Source organism: Globicephala melas, chromosome 2 (genome assembly GCF_963455315.2).
Source record: "Globicephala melas chromosome 2, mGloMel1.2, whole genome shotgun sequence".
Taxonomy (NCBI): domain Eukaryota; kingdom Metazoa; phylum Chordata; class Mammalia; order Artiodactyla; family Delphinidae; genus Globicephala; species Globicephala melas.
In genome coordinates, this window is record NC_083315.2 from 61,869,494 (window position 1) to 61,890,455 (window position 20,962).

General features: G+C 44.8%; 2 protein-coding genes across 6 annotated transcripts in view; one reads left to right on the forward strand and one right to left on the reverse strand.

The window, feature by feature from the left end:
• ADPGK (ADP dependent glucokinase) overlaps positions 1-20,962 on the forward strand; it is a 50,614-nt gene that overhangs the window by 16,871 nt on the left and 12,781 nt on the right. Inside the window, exons 4-9 of one of the 5 annotated variants that reach the window (XM_060294027.1) lie at positions 598-718; positions 5,126-5,322; positions 5,945-6,043; positions 8,678-11,216; positions 12,129-15,897; positions 17,387-20,219. In XM_060294027.1, coding sequence (XP_060150010.1) covers positions 598-718; positions 5,126-5,322; positions 5,945-6,043; positions 8,678-9,229 — 969 coding nt within the window. In that variant the 3' untranslated portion in view covers positions 9,230-11,216; positions 12,129-15,897; positions 17,387-20,219. Of the gene's footprint in view, positions 1-597; positions 719-5,125; positions 5,323-5,944; positions 6,044-8,677; positions 11,217-12,128; positions 15,898-17,386; positions 20,429-20,962 lie in introns of those variants that run through there. The other 4 variants (XM_030875046.3, XM_030875048.3, XM_030875049.3 and 1 more) reach the window with 4 other exon arrangements.
• The window catches only part of BBS4 (Bardet-Biedl syndrome 4), a 65,967-nt gene continuing 57,098 nt past the window's right edge, over positions 12,094-20,962 (reverse strand). The window contains exons 13-16 of the mRNA XM_030875050.2: positions 19,986-20,055; positions 19,228-19,369; positions 18,472-18,673; positions 12,094-17,924 (exon numbers count right to left, since the gene is read on the reverse strand). Coding sequence (XP_030730910.1) covers positions 17,815-17,924; positions 18,472-18,673; positions 19,228-19,369; positions 19,986-20,055 — 524 coding nt within the window. The 3' untranslated portion in view covers positions 12,094-17,814. The remainder of the gene's footprint in view (positions 17,925-18,471; positions 18,674-19,227; positions 19,370-19,985; positions 20,056-20,962) is intronic.

Sequence of the window (20,962 nt, forward strand, 5' to 3'; positions counted from 1 at the left end):
CTCACAGTTCTGGAGGCTGGAAAACCCAAGATCACAGTTCCAGCAGGGTTTGGTTTCTGATGAGAGCTCTTTCTGGCTTGCAGACAGCCACCTACTTGTGTGTCCTCACATGGCCTTTCTTTAACAGGTGTGGTGAATAGAGATCTCTCTCTCTCTCTCCCTTTTCTTATAAGGCCACCAATCCTGTTGAATTAGGAACCCACCCATATGACCTCATTTACTTCCTGAAAACCCTATCCAGATATCATCACATTGGCCATTAGACTTCGACATGGGAACTTGGGGTGGGGGTGGGGAGGCCACAAACATTCAGTCCCTAACAGGGTGCATGGGATTCAGCAGCAGCCTAGGTACCTGTGTAACATGTGTGACGTGGGTCTTTTATCAGCCTCTCATTTCTGGGTACATTGTGTCTATACCCCCCAGGCCCTGGTAGTAGCCCCTCTAGTCCGTACCTCCAAACCAAAAGCTTTCAAAATTGGATTTGGAATCCAGCGTTTTGTTGAAATGAATAGAAGTGCTGGATGTACCTTAATGAACAGATTCCATGGGACAAGGGGCAGATCTCCTGATAGATTTCGTATTGCTTGTCTCCAGGTTCTTCTTTGTGGTCCGGTTGGTCCAAAGCTGCATGAACTTCTTGATGACAATGTATTTGTTCCACCAGAGTCACTGCAGGAAGTGGATGAGTTCCACCTCATTTTAGAGTATCAGGCAGGTAAGAGGAAATGAGTAAGTACTGGTGTAAACCTGGCTAGAGGGCTGTGTGTTGTCAGATGGGGGTATCACTGTGCTAGAAATTCATCTTTGTAAATTGGCAGGATCCTGTTCTTGCCTTACCAAAAGCTTCCTGGCCCCTGGTTCTGCTGAGTTGGTACTGACCATTGTCTCAAGGGAGAGTGATGTAGAGTATTACAGCACTGAAGAAAATTCCCAGGCCTGCAAATGTAATTGATCTGAACCCAAGAGATATCAGGCTGTAGGAAAGCAAGCATCTTGAATAAAAATGAAAATGTGTTAAACACATATATATAAAGTTTTTCTTTATCACTAAGAAGAAAGAAGGGCAGGTAGAATCTGCTGAGCTCTGTGCTGGGTTCTGTCCTAGGCCTTTCTGGCCAGCTGTTCCAAGCTGCTTAGGGTTAATACCAGGCCTCTGGCAAACTTCCTTTGAAGCATTTTATTTTCCCTTGGGTGTGTAAGTGGAAGTGTTTTGTATATAACAACACATATTATTTCCCATTACATAATGTTCCAATGTTTATAACTCCAAATCCACCCCATCCCACCCTACCTCCCCCCAGTAGATTTTATGTGTTATACAGACTACAGATCTGATTTCTGAGAGAATCCTAAATACCTGAACGTATTCTAATTTTGTTTATTTGATCCCGTGTATTTTCCCTGCTCAGAACTCTGACTCTTGAATTTCTGATTCAACACATTATTAATTCACGTTAAAGATTCAAGCATCTAAACAGACTAATTGGTACCTTAAAGCAGTACTTGCTTAATATGCATCAGTGAACTGCTTCCAAGTCAGACGATTAAGAGAACCTCACCTACTAGAGTAATTGACTTTAATATAAGATACAAAATATAGTGTATCTTAAAAATTATGCCTTCCGCCAAGTACAAAAAAAAATAATTGTTTCTTGTTTCTGGTTCTCTTTGGGGTGCTTACTAGAATGAGGGAGTTAGGAAGGGCAGGGTCAGAAAATTAAAGACAAGATGTTGGAGTGGGCAGTTCCCATTTGCACAGTTTTTGAGTTTCTCTCAGTGGGAAATCAGAATGATGGCTCTTACTGCCTGAAGGTAGTGGTATGGAGTGAGCTGCTCAAATGAAAGGCGTGAGCAAGTCTGTTGACTGGAAGGATCTAGAAGAGCTGAAGATATGCCTTTGAGGCGCTGCTGCTGCTGCCAGTTCCAGATTCATCTCACATCCGCTCTGTTGGCGCTCACATCATGAACTTGGGACCTTTCTGGTCCCTGTGCCTGTCATTTTCCCTGGTGACTACAGAGTAGAGAGACTAGTTTCTTCACCAAGACTTTGCTGTTGTATTTGACAGCTGTGCCTTGTATGTGGTTCAGAAGACAGCACAGCTTATCTTGAAAGGAGATTGTCTCCATCCTTGGGTTTACAAGCTTCCCATTTCAGTTTTTCTTTTCTATGCCTTATTTCTTAGTACAAAGCAGTGGCCTTCCACTCAACTTTATGTAAAGTTACATTTTCATTGGCCCCTGGAGGAGACCTAGTCTAGCAGCCCTCAGGTCAGCTCTCTTAACAGAAATCCATCCCCTGCTTCTCTCTAAATGAATAAATTCCCAGAGGGGATTTATCAACTTCTTTTTCCTTCTCTCCTACCAGACCTTTCCAGAGAAGCTTATTTTCAGGCTTTGGGCTGGGGATCCAGTGAGTCACTGCATAGGTTTTGCTGACTTACTGACTGAAGGGCAAGATCATAAGTTGAGAGAAGGGATCACTTAAGGGAATAAATTCAAAGCTTAGTGAGAAAAGAGGGGCGTTGAATATTATTACAGGCTCACCCTGTCTGCGTTTCAGTCATTTTGCTTTTCGGGCCACTCCATCAGTCAGTCCTGCGTCCTGTGGAAACTGCCAGTGAACAGCTCTCCACATCCCTCCTTGTCTTTGCCTTGCGGAAGCCTGTTTATTTTTGCCTGTCTCACTTTTTCCCTGAGCAGATTAATTTGTTTTGAATGCCATGTGGCTCTTCTCTACTAGGTTACATTAGATAGTGCTTATTCACAGTTTCACTCTGAGTGGCAGTTCCAGGTCTCTACTCGTGGAGAACACTCATGTTGTGTGTTTTTCCCATTGTACAGTGTCTTGTTAGTTGGGGAAGTATTCGTTTAGAATTCATACTCGCATCTTTTGTGTCATGGACATTGGAGTCATCGTTCTGTTCTCTTCCTCGTGTGTTCTTTTGCTGATTCAGTCATGTGGCTATATGCTGGGTGCAATATGAAGCAGTAGAAATATGATAGAAGAAGACACAGGCCCTACCCTCAGTCCACATTTCCCTACAGGAGGTGGAGTCTTGAATAAATGATTGCACAGTTATGTGCCAAGTCCTATAATAAGGCCCAGTGGTGGCCCAGGGAAGGAGGTACTGTAATCGAGTCTGCTTGGAGGTGGCAGAGTTCGGAAAGGCTTCCTAGGGGAGGCCGTCCCTGCGTTGGGTCTTCAGAAATGAAGCAGAGTTGGAATGCTGCTGTCAGCCGTGTGGATCACCATTGGGTATTTTCTTTAGACAAATAATAAGGCATGGGCCAGGAGTTAAGAAAGGAACGTGGTGTTTTAACAAGTATAACCATTGCATGAGGTTTTAGGAAATAGGTGATGTTTTCTTTCCTGTTATACAAATGACCCACATGTGAAATGTTTTCAGAGGAATGGATTCGGTAAAAGTGAACTCAGAGCAAAGGAAGGATAGGTTTTCCCCGCCTTGACACCCGCTCTAGAGTAAGCCCCTCCCCTCCCCCCACGCACACTCTGCAGGGAGGCGGGGCTGCTGCTGTTGGCAGAGGAAGCAGGAAGCAGGGCCCTGACCCTGGGGGGGCACATCAGCTGGCAGCATGAGGAGACCCTCTGCTGGGGTGGCTGCCGTGGGGAAAAACTTTCTGAAGGAATAGCCAGTAAATGATAAAACCAATGAAAGACTAGGCTTCAGCATATGGGCTTTGATTTTGTAAATGGGACCGGTCCTTTGCGTGGAGGGAGAGCTGTGTAACCCTAGGTCATAAATCCTTGCCCCCCAGTCTCGGGCGGTGCGCCAGGCTGGGAATGACTGCTCCTCCTGGTGCTCGGGGGACATGGCCTCCAAGGCACCGCCTCAGGCTGAGTTTTGAGATTTTCAGGACTTCAAGGAGAGGAATGTGGGATGCGCGTGGGATGGCACCGAGTGAACTTGGAGAGGCCTCTCTGCCCCCCACTGCCCCCCCCTCCGCTAGGACTCGGGCACTGGCGCCCTCCCCTCAAGTGCTTGGCAGCTGGGGGCTCTCAGCTGGTAGTTCCCCACCTGACTGCACATCCGGGTCTCCAGGGGTGGGGCCCTGCCCCCTGCACATTAAAAACTAGGTTCCGCTGGAGATGCTTCCTCCTGGCCGCGGTGCTGAGAGGCACCCCTGTAGCTGCACACAGATTCCCAGCTCCTACCCCGCCCAAGACCCCACCGGGGAGGGTCTGGCCTCCCTCTGCTTGAATCAGATTAGGGAACGCTGAGTGGGCACTCTGTGCAGGGGACTGTGACTGGGCTGTGGGAATCAGAGACATACAGTGTTGAGGGGGGATGGGGCACAAACCTGCGAAAAGTGAAGTAATGATACAAGTTTGAATACTAGTTAACATAGTAGAAGAGAGGACTCAAAGCAAAGTGATGAATCACCAAACCACGTAAAGGAGAATCTCTGGATCCTCAAAGCAGTGAGAGTACACCTCAGGCTGGAGCAGTTGGCAACCCTTTCAGGAGGTAGTAACACTTGAACTTAGTCTTTTATTCATTATTCATTATTCCAAAGCAGCTCGCTCACGGGAGGCTAGAGCAGCCAGATACTCTTAGCTTCTGGATCCAGTGCCCAGGAACCACCAGTGGGCGGCAGGGAGGAGGAGGTACAGTCATTCCAGCCTCCTTAGGTCCCAGCTAAATGACAGGTGCTGGGGCGTTACTGTGAGGTGGAAGGTGCTTTGGGAAAGGCAGCATGTCCTACGTTCGGAGACCCGCATGGTGCCCACTGTGCACCAGTGTTTGGAAGTTGTGCTCTGCGACTGGGAGGGACACGGGCATCCTGTGTTTGGACAGGAGAGCTTCCCTGGGACTCGAGGGGAGCTACTTGCCAGCTCCTTGACAAAGGCACACAGCACCCGTGCTGTGTTTCTGTGTTTTTGTGGGGCTGGGGTTGGGGTTTTGGGTTTGTTTCTTTCTGACCACCATCTTCCTGGCTGTGGCACCATGCTTCCCTTAGGCCATGGCAGCCGGGGTCCACTCAGCCAGAGGCCAGCCTGCCCAGAGCCAAGGCTCCAGTGAGGCCCCCGCCAGCCCCCGCACAGCTAGGAGACTTAAAGCCTCTTCCTTTTCTTCCCATTGTGTTGACTGGGCTTTTCTAGGGGAGGAGTGGGGCCAGTTAAAAGCTCCCCATGCCAACCGATTCATCTTCTCCCACGACCTCTCCAACGGGGCCATGAATATGCTGGAGGTGTTTGTGTCTAGCCTGGAGGAGTTTCAGCCAGACCTGGTGGTCCTCTCTGGATTGCACATGATGGAGGGACAAAGCAAGGAGTTCCAGAGGAAGAGACTCTTGGAGGTAATAGCACTGTTATGGGATTTCACAGATCGCAGCTAGCGTTTTCCTTCAGATCCCTGCCTCTCTCAGCCCCTGCAGCTTGCGCTGCCTTGCCCTGGGTCCTGGCCTCCCGGGACGTGTCGTGGCAGCCGAGAAGCCTGTCTGCCACTCCAGCGAGGCTCCTCATGGGGTTCTCTCAGGCACGGGCAGCATCTTGAGTAGGACAGATCAGAACATCGTCTTGCCTGAGCCTCTGCTTCCTGTGCTAAGCTGAACGTGGCTGCAGACTGCAGTGTCTGTAGTTTGTGTCCTTCGTGTTTTCTGTATCATCTCATTCACATCAGCTGTGCTGCAGATTCACACAGCAGTTGAAGCTGACTGCTCAGTTTAGGTCCCCAGGAAGAGGCTGGCTGCGTGAACGTTTAGGGGCGGTTCCTTGTGCTCTCTGAGTCCTTAACCCCAGTGCCTCTCTGCAGAGCCTGGTTTTCCCTGTTGGGAAAAGCCTCCCTTGTCCACAGTGTCTGTGGCCGCCCACGTGGCCGGGAGCTTTCATGAGGATGCACTGCCTCTCGGGACCTGTTCCTTCCCTCTTGCCTGACTTCCTTCTGTTTCTGATGGCAGTGCTCTCCTCTCGTCTCTGCAGGTCATGACCGCCATTTCTGACATCCCCACGGGTATTCCAGTTCACCTGGAGCTGGCCAGCATGACCAACAGGGAGCTCATGAGCAGCATTGTGCATCAGGTAACCCACGGGCAGCACGGGGGGTCACTGAGGTGTGGGTGTTGTCTCACTCAGACCTGGGTCCGTGAGATCCAAGTCCAGGAGCCAGGACTGTGCTGGAACAGGATCTCCTACTAGATTAGGAATATGGCGGTGTTACTGATGGGCTCTTGGGGCATGTTTCTCCTTCTGGAATGGGGAAGTTAGAAGTGAATGCCTTTTGCAGCAGAACTCAAAGGAGAAAACTGAAAGCCCAACTTGGGTGCTTTCAGTTGAACTTCAAGAAGTTCAGAGAAAGGAAGTTTGGGGGGGCGCTTCACTCCCTCACCGTCAGGCCCTGAGGTGTTCAGCCTTTCAGCAGTAGCAATGATCAGATAAATCCAAGAGTGCGGTGCTTAAGAGCACAGACTTTGGAAACCGGGTTGGAATGCCAGCTTTGCCACTCGCTAGCTTTGTGAACTTAGGCAGGTTAGTTAACCTTTCATTTATTGTTATTTAACCTCTTTAATGGGTAATATATTCATGTGGTTCAAAACTCAAAAAATATTAAAATATATTCATGAAGTCTCGCTTCCTCCTGCCCCCTGTATCCACTGTTAGTAACCTCTTTACTAGTTTCACCTGCTCCCTCCAGAGTTATTGTGTACGTATATAAGTAAATATGGGAATATAGCCTTATTTTTTCATCCTTTTTACCCCCAAAGATAGCATAGCATACTGCATACACTGTTGTACACTTTGCTTTTTTTCACTGGATGCGTTTTGGAGCTCTCCTCTTTGTCATCACTTGGTTAGAAGAAGCGTGTGGTACATCCAGTGTCTTTAACTCCAACCAAAGCTGGGCATTTGGCTGTCTGCCCTTTGCTGTCCCATACAGCGCTTCAGCAAGTAACTTTGTACATGAGTTTATTTTGCCCATGAGCAGGTACATGTGTATGATAAGTTCTCAGAAGTAGAATTGCTAGATTGGGGCACAAAAAGCATTTGTAAGTTTGATATTGCAGAATTCTCGTCCATGAGCACTGTACCAGTTTACTTCCACTAGAATTCTCTACAAGTGCTTGTTTCCTCATATCCTTCCACTGGAATGTGATTAAGAACATGCTTTCTTACCAATCTGACAGGTAAAAAGTGGTATTTCAGAATAATTTTTTTTAATAGACTACTTTTAGGGCAGTGTTAGGTTCACAGCACAGGTGAGCAGAATGTAGAGCCCATGTAGCCCCTGCCCTCCACACCCAGAGCCTCCCCCATCACCATCCCCTGCCCCAGAGTGGGGCGTTTGCAACAGTCAGTGAGCCTACATTCACATGTCAACATCACGCAAAGTCCATCGTTTACATTAGGGTTCACTCCTGGTGTTTTTCAGTATCTTTTTTTTTTTTTCTTTTTTACTTTTTGGCCACAACTTGCGGCATGTGGGGTCTTAGGTTCCCTGACCAGGGATCAAACCTGCACCCCCTGCAGTGGAAACGCGGAGTCTTAACCGCTGGACTGCCAGGGAAGTCCCATTCGGTATAATTTTTATTCTCATATTTCTCTTTTTGAGGTTATTTTTTCACTTCTTTAAAAAGCCATTTTTATTTCATTTTCTGTGTAACTGTCTACTTAACCTTTCTAAGCCTCGGTCCCCTTATCTGTAAGATGGAGGCCATCCCTCCTGCCCTCAGAGCATTACAGTAAGAAGTGAATGAAATAGAGCCAGTAGCTCAGTGTGTAACAGAACATGCAGTAAACGGAAGTGGTGTTACATTAGCAAAGGGACAGGCCCTTGATTTTTTTTTTTTTTTTTGCCACACCGTGCCAGCTTGCAGGATCTTAGTTCCCCAACCAGGGATTGAACCCATGCCCTCGGCAGTGAAAGTGCGGGGTCCTAAACACTGGACTGCCAGGGGATTCCCAGGCCCTTGATTTTTAAAAAAATATATGCGCGTGCAGACACACCCCTGCATACCCACAGGGCTCATCTCTCTTGCACAAACATTCACCTTATTCAGGTCCCTGGCTCTAAGGAAGGAAGTGCTAAGTAAGAAAGATAGCAAGGTGGACATAGTGGTACCCCTCAAGATAGAAAACCATGGCTCTTGTTTGGTGCCCTTTCACACACAGTGTTATTACTAAATTCAGTCTTCCTAACCCACACCTGCCTAGAAAGCTTAGATCAGACGTGAAGCCACTCTCCTTGCTTCTTGGTGTTGTGTGCGAGGAACCCTTACAACCCTGCCTGTGGGCTTCTCCACTGTACTGGTGTGACACCTGCTGACATTCAGGAACTGAGAGTCAGGCCCCGTCGGTGGTGAGAGCCTCTGCTGTGTGTGCAGAGGCAGAAACTGGGCGCCGTGGAAAGCAGTACAGAGTGTACCCCTCTGCCTTTGTATTCCAGCATATAAACAGAAGACTGGCTCTAATACAGAGTTACTGCAACTTTCCAGTTGACCGCAAGTGATGATGAGCGTGGAGATAGAGGTGTAATAGCCAAAATAGGGACCTTGATCTGTCACTTCCCCCCGCAGACTTCAGGAGCAGGGAGTCTTGTGGTAAAGAAGAAAGATGCCGGCCCTACCTGCCTTCCCTGACATTAGTCGTCGGCTGTGTCCTAGGATACTTAGGAGCTAGATGTCCATCAGAAAAAGACCCGCATTTTGTTTTTGTTAGCAGGTCTTTTCTGCCGTGACTTCCCTTGGGCTGAATGAACAGGAGCTGTTATTTCTCAGCCAGTCGGCATCTGGACCTCACTCTTCCCTCTCTTCCTGGACCGGTGTTCCTGATGTGGGCATGGTCAGCGACATCCTCTTTTGGATCTTGAAGGAACATGGGAAGAGTGAAAGCAGAGCCTCAGACCTCACCAGGATCCACTTCCACACGCTGGCCTACCACATCCTGGCAACTGTGGACGGACACTGGGCCAACCAGCTGGCGGCCGTGGCTGCAGGAGCTCGCGTGGCCGGGACACAGGCCTGCGCGACAGAAACCATAGACACCCGCCGAGTGTCTCTGAAGGCGCCCCGTGAGTTCATGACCTCCCGTTCGGCGGATGGCTCCAGGGTCATGTTAAACCCAAACGAGCCAGTGGTCGAATGGCACAGGGAGGGAGTGTCCTTCCACTTCACACCAGTGTTGGTGTGTAAAGATCCTGTTCGAACTGTGGGCCTCGGAGATGCCATTTCAGCCGAAGGACTCTTCTATTCAGAAGTACACCCTCACTAGTAGGAAGATTGTTGTGGGTCATTTTTCTGAAGGAGGAAAACTAGCCAACCTAAGAATGACAGGATTTAAGTGGTTTGGGAAACAGGATTGAGAGTGTCAAAACCGTTTCTAGATCTAGTTGGAAGACAGCCAAAGAAACAACAGCAGATTAAACTGTACCAGATACATTCCAGCCAGTTGACGATTACACAGAAACATTTCAGGTTTTAATCAAAATTCAGCTATTTACTAACAAGACTGGATTTTTCTTGTTTTTTGTTGTTTTTTTTTTATGTTGTGTGTTACAGGGGTGAAAACTTGATTCCCAGATCCCCTCTTCAAGTGTTTTAGGCCTGACTTCTTTACCCTCGAGAGCATGTCGGTTTGGAGAAAGCACTCCTCCTTGCCAACCTCGGGAGTGCGTGCTCCCTCACCCGCTCCCATGTCTCTGGTAAAGTGCAGTGTGAGTTCTCGCGTTCTCTCAGCTCAGCGCTCATGGCAGGATCATGATTTCCATTCAGTGTTCTAATGAAAAAATTTAATGAGCACACCTTCTCAGTCTTCTGCTCTCAAACTTAGGACAGAGCCACAAGTAAGGACAAAACAGGCCCTCCTGTGCGTCAGAGAGACAGCAGAGGCTGGGAGCCTCATGGTTCCCTTGAGGGAGCCGGTCACTCTACAGCTGAGGAGCCTGCCTGGCCTGCAGGGTGGGGCTGTGAGCTGAAGGGCTGCGCCTTCCTGCCCTGGCTCCTTAACTGTAGGCTGGCTGGTCAGAGGCTCCTGTGCCTGGGCCCAACCTCATCGCCCAGCTCTGGACGTGCTTTCTGCAGTAGAAGACTGATCCATGTTCTTTCTGATCCTTGAAGGCATCTTACAACTGGAATATGCTTCTGGGTGTATAACAGATCATGTGTGTTTTACATTGACACATCACATCCATTAAAGAGTTTGACCTCATAAGGGTTCCAGGATCATGAATAAGTTTGTCATGTTATGTATTTATTTTTTATAAATCAAGGAGACTTCAGCGTGCTTTTAAATATTAAAAACAATTTACGTTTCAGGAATGTGAAGTCTGTTTGTGATTGATTTCATTTCTACCACGACTCTGGAGCCATAAATCATTTTGATCTTGACTTGTGACTTACATATTCCTCTGCTCTTGAGGTGTTTGATTATCTTGTCTTCCCCATCACTAGGTTAGGCAGCCCCTCACACTGAGTCTGAGCTGTAGGTCTGTCTTCTGGTTTAAAGTGACAGAAGAGGGACTTCCCTGGCAGGCCAGTGGTTAAGACTCCATGCTTCCAATGCAGGGGCACAGGTTTGATCCCTGGTCTGGGAACTAAGGTCCCACATGCTGTGCAGTGCAGCCAAGAAAATTAAAAAAATAAAGTGACAGAAGATACTAGTATCAAGTACTCGAGCCAGTATGACCCAGCAGTTGGAAAGAGTGTGGTGAGCCTTCTCAGTACGTTCAAAGAGCAGTATAGACACGTGTCAGCTGGTGGCAGGCCAGCTTAGGTCACAGGTAATCATTCACGCTGGGCTCACAGCAGCAGCTTCTGGAATCTCAAAGCTAGCTCAAGTTCTCCATTTATGACCTTCCCCCCTGCCTTGCATGAGAAGGAAAGGCTTGATTACTCCTTCAAAGACAAGCCTAGGGAATTATGCAGCTTGAAATTCAAAGCAAATAGCTTACTAAGAAAATCTCTGGCTGCTACCTCATCAGTCTGCCTTGAAGCTCAATTAAAAATAATTAAACCACTTCCTAGTCTATTTTTAGAAAAGCTTAAGTGAGAAGAGATTTCTATTTTCCCAAGAAGAGTTAGAATAACTCATCACTTACGTTCTAAACCTAAGCAGCAGTGTTCTCCATGTGACCTTTTTCTTACAGGCAGCCCCTGTCTTTAGCATATTCTCAACATTTCTCCAGTTTTCACTGGTGATGTCGAGGAAGGCGTTCAGGAGACGTGGGCAGCATGTACCTCACAGCGGTGTTTTTCAAAAGGTGGGTTCTGAACGATTAATCATTACTAAATCAACTTGGTGTTTATAGGAAGTATCCAAATGCATCATACATTATGGGGATAATTAAGTATTGTTTTGTAAAACTTTCCGTATTCCTGAATGTGTGTGTGTAGATATGAATATACGTGCATCCCTCTGTGAACGTCCCCCCTTGTTGAGAAGTAGGCTAAGCTTTGGAAGTAAGATTAACTGGGCTGTATCACCCAGGACAGACAGGTGAAGGCAGAAGTGAGTTGGAAAGGCAGGAGAAACAAGAGGTGGCGCTTCAGGCCCCTTTGCTTTGAACTGTATTTTACAGAGATCTCCATGTATGATTTTATATGAAGAAGAAAAGCTTGAAAATCCTCTATACTGGAAAGGGTGCCTGGTGAAAAATGATCCTTCCTAAAAATGTTCTGACACTCTTGCATTCCCTTGGAATTGATTTAACACCCAGGGAAAAGCTGCAGCACACAAAACACTGTCAGGAGATAAGAATTCAGCCAAAAATCAGTAATATTTATTGCGCAGATTTAGTTTGCATTTTATTCTCTTACTCTGTCACGTTTGAGTGGGGCAGAGGTAATTATTCATCAGCAGAAGAAATTCAAATTCTGTGCAGAGTTTGAGGTGGTGAGTACTGTATGACATTGGACAAGGTACCTTTCCTGAGCCTCATTTTTCCTCATCTGTAAAACTGGGCTAATAAGGGTCCTTACCTTCGTAGGGCTCTTAATTAAAGAGGAATGCGGAGCAAAGTATTAGCACAGTATGTGGCATGTATATAAAAGTTTAATAACTGTCAGTTACTAAACTGAACAGGCAATTTTCTGGGTGTCTTTAGGACTACTGAAAATCATTGAAAAGCTACCACAATGATAATTTAACATTTTATTTTTTGCTCTTTCTTTAGGTAAAGATTTTCAAACAGTGAAACTACAAATTTTAAGTCCATTTGGTAAGTTTTGAGAAGAGTATATACCTATCTAACCCAAGTGCCTATCCAGATACAGAATGCTTCCATCGTCTCAGATAGGTCCCTCAGGCTACTTCCAAGTTATATTCAGCCTCACCCTCAACCCCAGCCCCCTGAAGCACCCACTATAATCTTTTTCACCATAAATTAGTTTTGCCTGTTCTGGAACTTCATAGAAATGGAATCATACAGTATTTAGTCCTTTTGTATAAAGCTCTTTTCTTCAGTTTTATTTTTTTATGTCTCCTCACTGATTTTTTTTAAAATTTTTGTTGAAATATAGTTGATTTACAATGTTGTGTTTGTTTCAGGTATACAGCAGAGTGATACATTCTCTTCCATTATAGGTTATTACAGAATACTGAGTAGAGTTCCCTGTGCTATACAGTAGGTCCTTGTTGATTATCTATTTTATATTTAGTAGTGTGTATATTTTAATCCCAAACTCCTAATTTATCTCCCCCCTTCCCCTTTGGTAACCATAAGTTTGTTTTCTATGTCTGTGAGTCTTTCTGTTTTGTAAATAAGTTTATTTGTATCAGTTTTTTAGATTCCCCATATAAGCGGTATCATATATTTGTCTTTGTCTGGCTTGCTTCACTTAGTATGGTAATCTCTAGGTCCATCCATGTTGCTGCAAATGGCATTATTTCATTCTTTTTAATGGCTGAGTAATATTCCATTGTGCATATGTACCACATCTTCATTATCCATTCACCTGTCGATGGACATTTAGGTTGCTTCCATATCTTGGCTATTGTAAATCATGCTGCAATGAATGAACACTGAGGTGCATGTACCTTTTCGAATTATGGTTTTCTCTGGATATATGCCCAGGAGTGGGATTGCAGGATCATATGGTAGCTCTACTTTTAGTTTTTTAAGGAACCTCCATACTGTTCTCCATAGTGGCTGTATCAATTTACTTTCCCGCCAGTAGTGCAAGAGGGTTCCCTTTTCTCCACACCCTCTCCAGCATTTGTTATTTGTAGACTTTTTGATGTTGGCCATTCTGACTGTTGTGAGGTGATACCTCATTGTAGTTTTGATTTGAACTTCTCTAATTAGCGATGTTGAGCATCTTTTCACATGCCTTTTGGCCATCTGTATGTCTTGTTTGGAAAAATGTCTTTTGATCTTCTGCCCATTTTTTGATTGGGTTGTTTGGGGGGTTTTTTTGATATTGAGCTGTTATGAGATGTTTGTGTATTTTGGAAATTAACCCCTTTTCAGTTGCATCGTTTGCAAATACTTTCTCCCATTCTGTAGTTTTGTCTTTTCGTTTTGTTTATGGTTTCCTTTGCTGTGAGGAAGCTTTTAAGTTTAATTAGGTCCCATTTGTTTATTTTTGTTTTTATTTCCATTACTCTAGGAGACAGATCCAAAAAGATATTGCTGCAATTTATGTCAAAGAGTGCTCTGCTTATGTTTTCCTCTAGGAGTTTTATAGTATCCAGTCTTACATTTAGGTCTTTAATCCATTTTGAGTTTATTTTTGTTGTGTTAGAGAATGTTCTAATTTCACTCTTTCACATGTAGCTGTCCAGTTTTCCCAGCACCACTTAGCGAAGAGACTTTCTTTTCTCCATTGTATATTCTTGCCTCCTTTGTGGTAGATTAATTGATCATAAGTGCATGGGTTTATTTCTGGGCCTTCTATCCTGGTCCATTGATCTATATTTATGTTTTTGTGCCAGTACCATACTGTTTTAATTACTGTAGCTGTAAAAACCCTTTTCGTTCAGCACAATGTTTTTGAGATTATGTTGTTGCATGTAGTTTGTTGCCTTTTGTGGCTAAATAGTATTCCACTGTGAATATGGTGTTTCCGTTTGGGGCTTTTATGAATAATGTTATCAACAAGTCTGTGTGGGCATTTTCCTTCCTCTTGGGTAATACATGGGAGTAGAATTGCTGGGAAGAATGTGTATCATGAGATAAGTGACAGACCTTTCTCCAAAGCGGATGGCCCATTTTACACTCCTACCAATGATGCATGACAGTTCTGGTTGCTTCTTGTTCTTGCCAGTATTTAGAGTTGTCATTGTTTAATTTTAGCCATTTTGATGTGTACACAGGGGTATTTCATTGTGGTTTTATTTTGCGTTTCCTTGATGATGGACAATGAGCACGTTGTCACATGCTTACTGGCCTTTCATGTATCTTTGTGAGTTGTCCAAATTTTTTGCCCATTTTTTTTTTCATTTGGTTTGTGTATGTTGTTGTTTGGGTTATTAGTTTTTATATTATTGAGTTGTAGGAGTTTTTTATATTTTCTGGATATAAGTCCTTTGTCAGATGTATCTTGTGAATATATTCTCAATCTGTAGATTGACTTTCATTTTCTTCATGGCATAATGGGAAGTTCTTGATCCTGTTTTTTAAAAATTTTTGTAAGACTGGATTTAATAGAATTCACTGGTGAAATCATCTGAGCCAAGAGTTTGCTTAGGGTAGCATTTGATTTATAGATTCAATTCCTTTGATCGGACCTATGAAGCCTTTACATTTCATCTTGTTTCAGTTTGGGTATGTTGCATTTTTCAAAGATTTTGTATATTACATCCAAGTTGTTTTATTATCATAAAATTTTTCATAACATTCCTTTATCTTTTCCATGTTGTACAGGACCTGTAACGCTATCCCCTCTTTCATTCCTGATATTGGTAATTTGTCTCCTCTTTTTTCCCTTCATCAGTTTAGCTAGGGATTTGTCCATTTTTGTGCGTGTGTGTTTTTTCTTAGAACTTTCAGCTTCTTAGATTTTTCTTTAATATTTTCTGTACTTTGGGTTTATTTTGCTTTTTTTTAGCTTAAGGTAGAAACCTTTATCGGTGATTTTCTACCTTTCATTTGTTCTAATAGAAGCATTTATAGCTCTAAATTTCCTTATAAGCACAGCTCTTAACTGAACCCTACAAATTTTGTTTTCATTATTCAGTTCAAAATATTTTCTAATTTCTCTTTTGATTTCTTCCTTATTACAAGTATGTGTGTTTAATTTCCAAATATGTAGGTTTTCTAGATATCATTATTAATTTCTAATACAATTTCATTGTGTATAGAGAACATATTCTGGAAATTTCAATCTGTTGACTTTTGAGACTTATTTTATGGCCCAGTATTTGGTCTGTCTTGCTAAATGTATTATGTGCACTTGCAAAGAATGTATTTTCTACAGTTACTGCTTGTAGTGTTCTATAAATGTCAACAGAAATTGACAAGCTGGCCAATATGTCCTTTTACACTTTTTGTCTAATTCTATCAATCAATTGCTGAAAGAAGAAGTGCTAACATATCCAACTATGATCGTGGATTAAATTCTATCAATTTTTACTTGATGTACTGTGAAGTAATGTTAGTTGTGTACATATTTATGGTTTTCTAGTGAATTGACTGTTTATCATTATGAAATGCCCCCCTTTATTTCTGGTAACACCCCTTGTTTTGAAGCCTACTTTATCTAACATTAATATAGTACTAGGCTTTTTTATCCTTTCTGTGTTTTTTTGTTTGTTTGTTTTGCGGTACGCGGGCCTCTCACTGCTGTGGCCTCTCCCGTTGCAGAGCACAGGCTCTGGACGCGCAGGCTCAGCGGCCATGGCTCACGGGCCCAGCCGCTCCACGGCATGTGGGCTCCTCCCGGACCGGGGCACGAACCCGTCCCCTGCATCGGCAGGTGGACTCTCAACCACCACGCCACCAGGTAAGCCCCTCTGTGCTTTTCAACTGACATGTTTAGTCCACTTACATTTTTAAGTCTAATTACATTTTAATGTAGTTATTGACATGACTGGATTTACATTTAACATTTTGCTATTTATTTTCTCCTTGTTCCATCTGTTTTTTTACCCCCCTCTCTACTGCCTTTTTATTGGGATGGCCAAAAAGTTCCTTTGGTTTTTAAGTAAAAAGATGCATTTTTCATTTTCACCAAGAACTTTATTGAACAACGTAGTCACTGTTTTCTTCCACTACCTTCTGCCATTTTTCAGGCAACTTCATAATTCCATCTTCCCAAAACTTTTTATCTTTTTGAGTAAAGAACTGTTCCAGGTGCCTTTTACAGTCTTCCAGCTAAGGGCTACTAGAGCCGTCTTACAGGGAAAAAAAAAAACTTTTTGGCCAACCCAATAGCTGTGCTTCTTTGCATCTTTTTAATGGTTACTCTAGGGATTATAATATACAGCCTTAACTTTTCACAAACTATTTAGGATTAGTTTTGTACCATATCATGTGAAATATAAAAACCTTTCAACCATATGTTTCCATATACCCCCTAGTCCTTTAGTTATAATGTTATAATTTTTACTTGGAACAGTTATGTCTATTTTTTTTAAATTAAACCAAGATAGTATTTTACATTTACCCACTGGTTTATATTTGTTGTCTGTGGGAGGATTGGTCCATTGTGAGCTACTCTCTATTATCAGACAATAGGGATTTTTCCTTAAGAACAAAATGATCATTGTAATCATACACTCCAAAATTTTACTTCGTTTTGTACTAATATTATTCAGTAAGAAGAACACTTTTCCCGTTGCTAGTTCATACTTCTGCTTTCTTGCCTCTAATTTGAGCCATCTAAAACCATGTCTGTATCTGTAACTGTGTACTTGGTCTCATTTTTCTAATTGTCATGTAATTTTCCTGTGATGACATGAGCAACTCCCATACTAGGAATTAGAATAGCTCCTTTCTCAACAGAGTGAATGAGAGACTGCAAATCCACAAGCCCCAAAGACTGGGCAGGTACAAGGTTCTTTTAAGAAGTTTTTTTTTTGTGATCCCTCATTTTTATACCTGAATAACTTTCCCCAAAGGGATGATACATAATCCTTATTCTGAAAAAAGTATCTATAGATATAATGTATTGATAACATCTGGTCAGTAGTATCATTGATTGATTGTCAAATAAAAATTCCTCAGTTAAGTAGCGCTTCCTTTTTGTTAAATCCTTGGTGCTGACACCGGACCAGCCCTTTACTTCTTTTCATCCTGACATGTTCTGGCTCTACACTCTGACCTCTCAAGAACAAGATATAGGGACTTGTTCTGGATGCTCTTGGGCAAGTGCAGCTGGGATACTCACTCAGTAGCCTGGGCCTCAATTTAAAGAGCTTGTTTCATCATTTTTTTTTTTCTTTTAGACTATCAGAGCTGGGTTATTAATCAAAGATTTGTGTTTGCTTCAGTGGCTGATATACCACACAGCCCAAGGATCAGCTCAGCTAAGACAAGGCTTTGTCATGATAGGACTGCTGCGCAGAGGTATGTCTCAGACTTTCCTTCCACAAAAGAAGGGGTCCGCCAGCCAAGAGAAAGTCCTTTCCAACACAGATGCATCACATGCCCTGCTGGCTCTTGGAACTACATACATAGAGCCGAAGGCTTGCTCTCAATTCTTCGGGAACCTGTCTGGGCCATCTTCTCGCTCGTTTCTGGCTGACGGGGCAGCAGGGGCTGCGCAGGCCTCAGCCTCCTCGTGATCATCGTAACACGTTCTGCGTTCCAGCTCATGATGCCCAGGGAACGTGCTGGCCTCCGTGCTGCCTGTCACGGGACCTTTCCTAATCTGGAACATCCTCGCCCAAGAAACCCCAACTCTCGGCTCATCCTACACCTATTTTTCTCTTATTTGTGCTGATGCTTCAGTTGGTTGCGCTTCCACAGTGGGCTCTGGCTCCAGAGGAAGAGATGGTGGCTTTGTGAGCTGGGATGTTCCTCCGACACCTAGTAACAAAACAAACAGCTTGAATTCTCAGTTCCATGGTTCCAGAAGAAATCAATATTTTCACTGTCAAGTTTCAAGAAAAAAACCCATATTTTCTGAGACTAGTGGGACTGTGGCATATCTGGGCAGCTGTGAAGGAAGACCATAACTGAAGAAATAAAGCAACAGTCAAGTGTGCCTTCAGTGACCTTATAAAAGAAATGTTTAATTACCTGCACCATGCTGACTTATAATAAGGCAGTGAGAATTAAAGTGAGACTACATAACGAAAGGTGCTGCAATGTATTTCTAAACCTGAATATTGTAAAGACCCAGTGTACCGACATCCAGCTAAGCCTGCCAGTAGCTGTTAACTTTTACACAAATTGCCTTAAGGAAACAAGTGACAGTTCGGCCACCCTTGGGCTTTTTCCCCTTTCTAGGCAGCACTACATTGGACGTGTCCTGAGTCTGAAAAGCACAAGCCTCATTCCAAGCTGTAATCTCTTTGCAGGCACATGTGGCTTGTACCCACAGGTCTTCATATAGCTGTGTGTAGCTTCCTACCTGAGGGGAGCTTCCTATACGCGGCTGCTGAAGACATTGCCTGTCCTAGAGCTTGATTAGAACCCAGAGGCTGCTGGAAACTGGCGGCTTTACTGGTTGAAGTGGTCCGCTGCTTTGATTTGGGATCTTTAACTGGTTTAGTCCAGACCAGTGCCTCCTTGACCTGGAGAGCAGCTCCCAACTTCTGGGCCATCTCCACCATCTTGTGCCCAAGTGGGAAGGAAAAAAAAAAGAGTCACAGGGCTGACCGGCAGAGACAAGCCTCATCCCAGGTCTTCAGCAGGCAGGTGGGGATTAGCTGATATAGTGTCTGCTGTACTAGCATTTGAGGGAGGAAACAATTACTGCAAAGAAATCATTCTCAAACAGCAGAGACCACATTGCCCTGAGTGGATGGCAAGGGAGTTCTTTAAAGGCTCTCAAACCCAACAATTCAAGTTTGGTGCATTGATGGACTAAATTCCTGCCTTTCCTATGTGAGGAGAATGGGAGGAAGCTACAAAGAGACATAATACAACTCATTTGAGCTGAGGTCTATCAATAATAGATATAACTCAGTAAGCCTGAATTTCCTCTTACTATTTTCGTCCAGGAAAGTTTCTTCTCAAGCTGTTCTTAATTGAAGAATTCATGCCACTAGGAATGTCTAAGCCAAAACAGGCATGAGCCTATGTAACACCTTATATTTGGGTTATTTGGGCTTGACTCAAAAGTCTCGTGACAGCTTGCTTATGACTCCTAGGAGCTAAGGCTTACCTCCGGGTCAAATTCCAGGGAGCTGCTGTCTTTGAGTAGGTTGACTTTCTTCTCCATCTCCTGGTACTGGGCCAGGGCGCTCCTCTCCTCTCCCTGGTTGTACAGCAGCACAGCATAGTTCAGGTTTACCAAAGGGTTACACCTGTGCAAACAGACAGCGATTCTTATGGAGCTGGGGCTTTGCAACACATGGTCACTTAGAGATCCTTCTCACCGCACAAAAATAAAACTGGGTAAGTACAGACAGCTCCACTCCACAGCAAGGTGGGGCACACACGTGTTGTGTGGACCTTTGGAGAAGAATCAGGGAATTAACTTCCCAACCAGCAAAGCAGGTACTGGGACCAAGCCTGACATCTCAGCCCTCAAAAGAGACGAAAAACAGGTCCCTACCCTGCTGCCTAACAGAGGCCAGTGGAATAAATCCCAGGAGAGTCAAGTTTATCTTAAACTGAGCCCAGAGTCCCATGTGACATTCCAGCGAGCCCACAGCTATCAACAGCCCAAGCCCACTGCCAGCTCTTTCTCTGGCCTCCTGACTACTAAGGGCTGGAAACGTTTTCTCAGAAAGAGTCAGCGTCGGGTCCTGCCGAGCGACTCTGTGCTCAGAGCCACGTCCTGCAGCACAGAGGCCCGCTGTGCACAGAGGCCCGGGGAGCGAGCAGCTGGGCTGGCTCGGCAACGCCGGGGCCGTGGCGCCACCTCGCGGCTCTGCAACACCCAGCTCTCCCAGCGGCGTTCCCGACAGGGCGGCTTACTTATCCAGGCGGACTGCTTCTGTGTAGGCTCTCCTGGCATTCTCTGTGTCTTCCAGATTGGTCAGAGCCACTGCAACGAAGAAAGTGAGTGCAGTGGCTGAAGAGCCCAGCGGAGAAAACACAGGCTATGTTTCAAGACGGCAGTTCATTCAGCCGCCAAACCTAACTAACTCCTGCTGTGCCCGCCCAGCTCCTGGCACCACCGTCTGCACGGCCACTCAGCTTGGATTCCAGGTATCATCTTGTTCAACAGTCCCCTCTCCACAGTTAGTCAGTGGCCGGGTTCCATGAATTCCATTTTTTACAGCTTCTTTGGTGACACTGCCCTGGTTTAGTCGTGTCAGGCCTTCCGTTTTGTTCCCCAAGGGCACTGTCCCGCCTGCCACAGCGCAGGCTGCCAGGTATCTCGCTGACTGAGACAAATCTGACCGCGTCACTGGCCTACTCAGGAATACTCACATGCTCACTGCTCTCCAGCACCCATAACTGCACCTTTAAACTTTTGTTTAGCAACAGAACACTCTCCCTTTTTAAATCAGTACTATCTGAAAGCCTGACCTATAACCCAAACAACAGCAGAGCTGCTCTGGAAGCCCTGCCCACTCCACCTCCCCAGCTGTTCATCTACTTCTACCAGACACACGAGGAGATCCACGAACACAGCTGGGAAAAACAGAGCCTCTGGGATCAAGTGTACAGTCCCTGTGCTGTACTCAATGGTCCGCCATACTCTGACGCCAGACGACCTCTCCTGACTCATCTCCCACCACGTTCTACAACACTATTGCCCACTAATGGCCTGGTACCTCTTGCAGTTTCATGGCTGCATGCCTTTACTCAGGGGCTCCTCAGCCATTCTGTACTACTGAATTCCAGCTTATCTTTTCACAGCTCAGTGTGAAGATCATCTCTACTGTGCGAAGTCAGAATTGCTGCTTATGCCATACAGTACAGCTATTTGTTTACATTCCTGTATC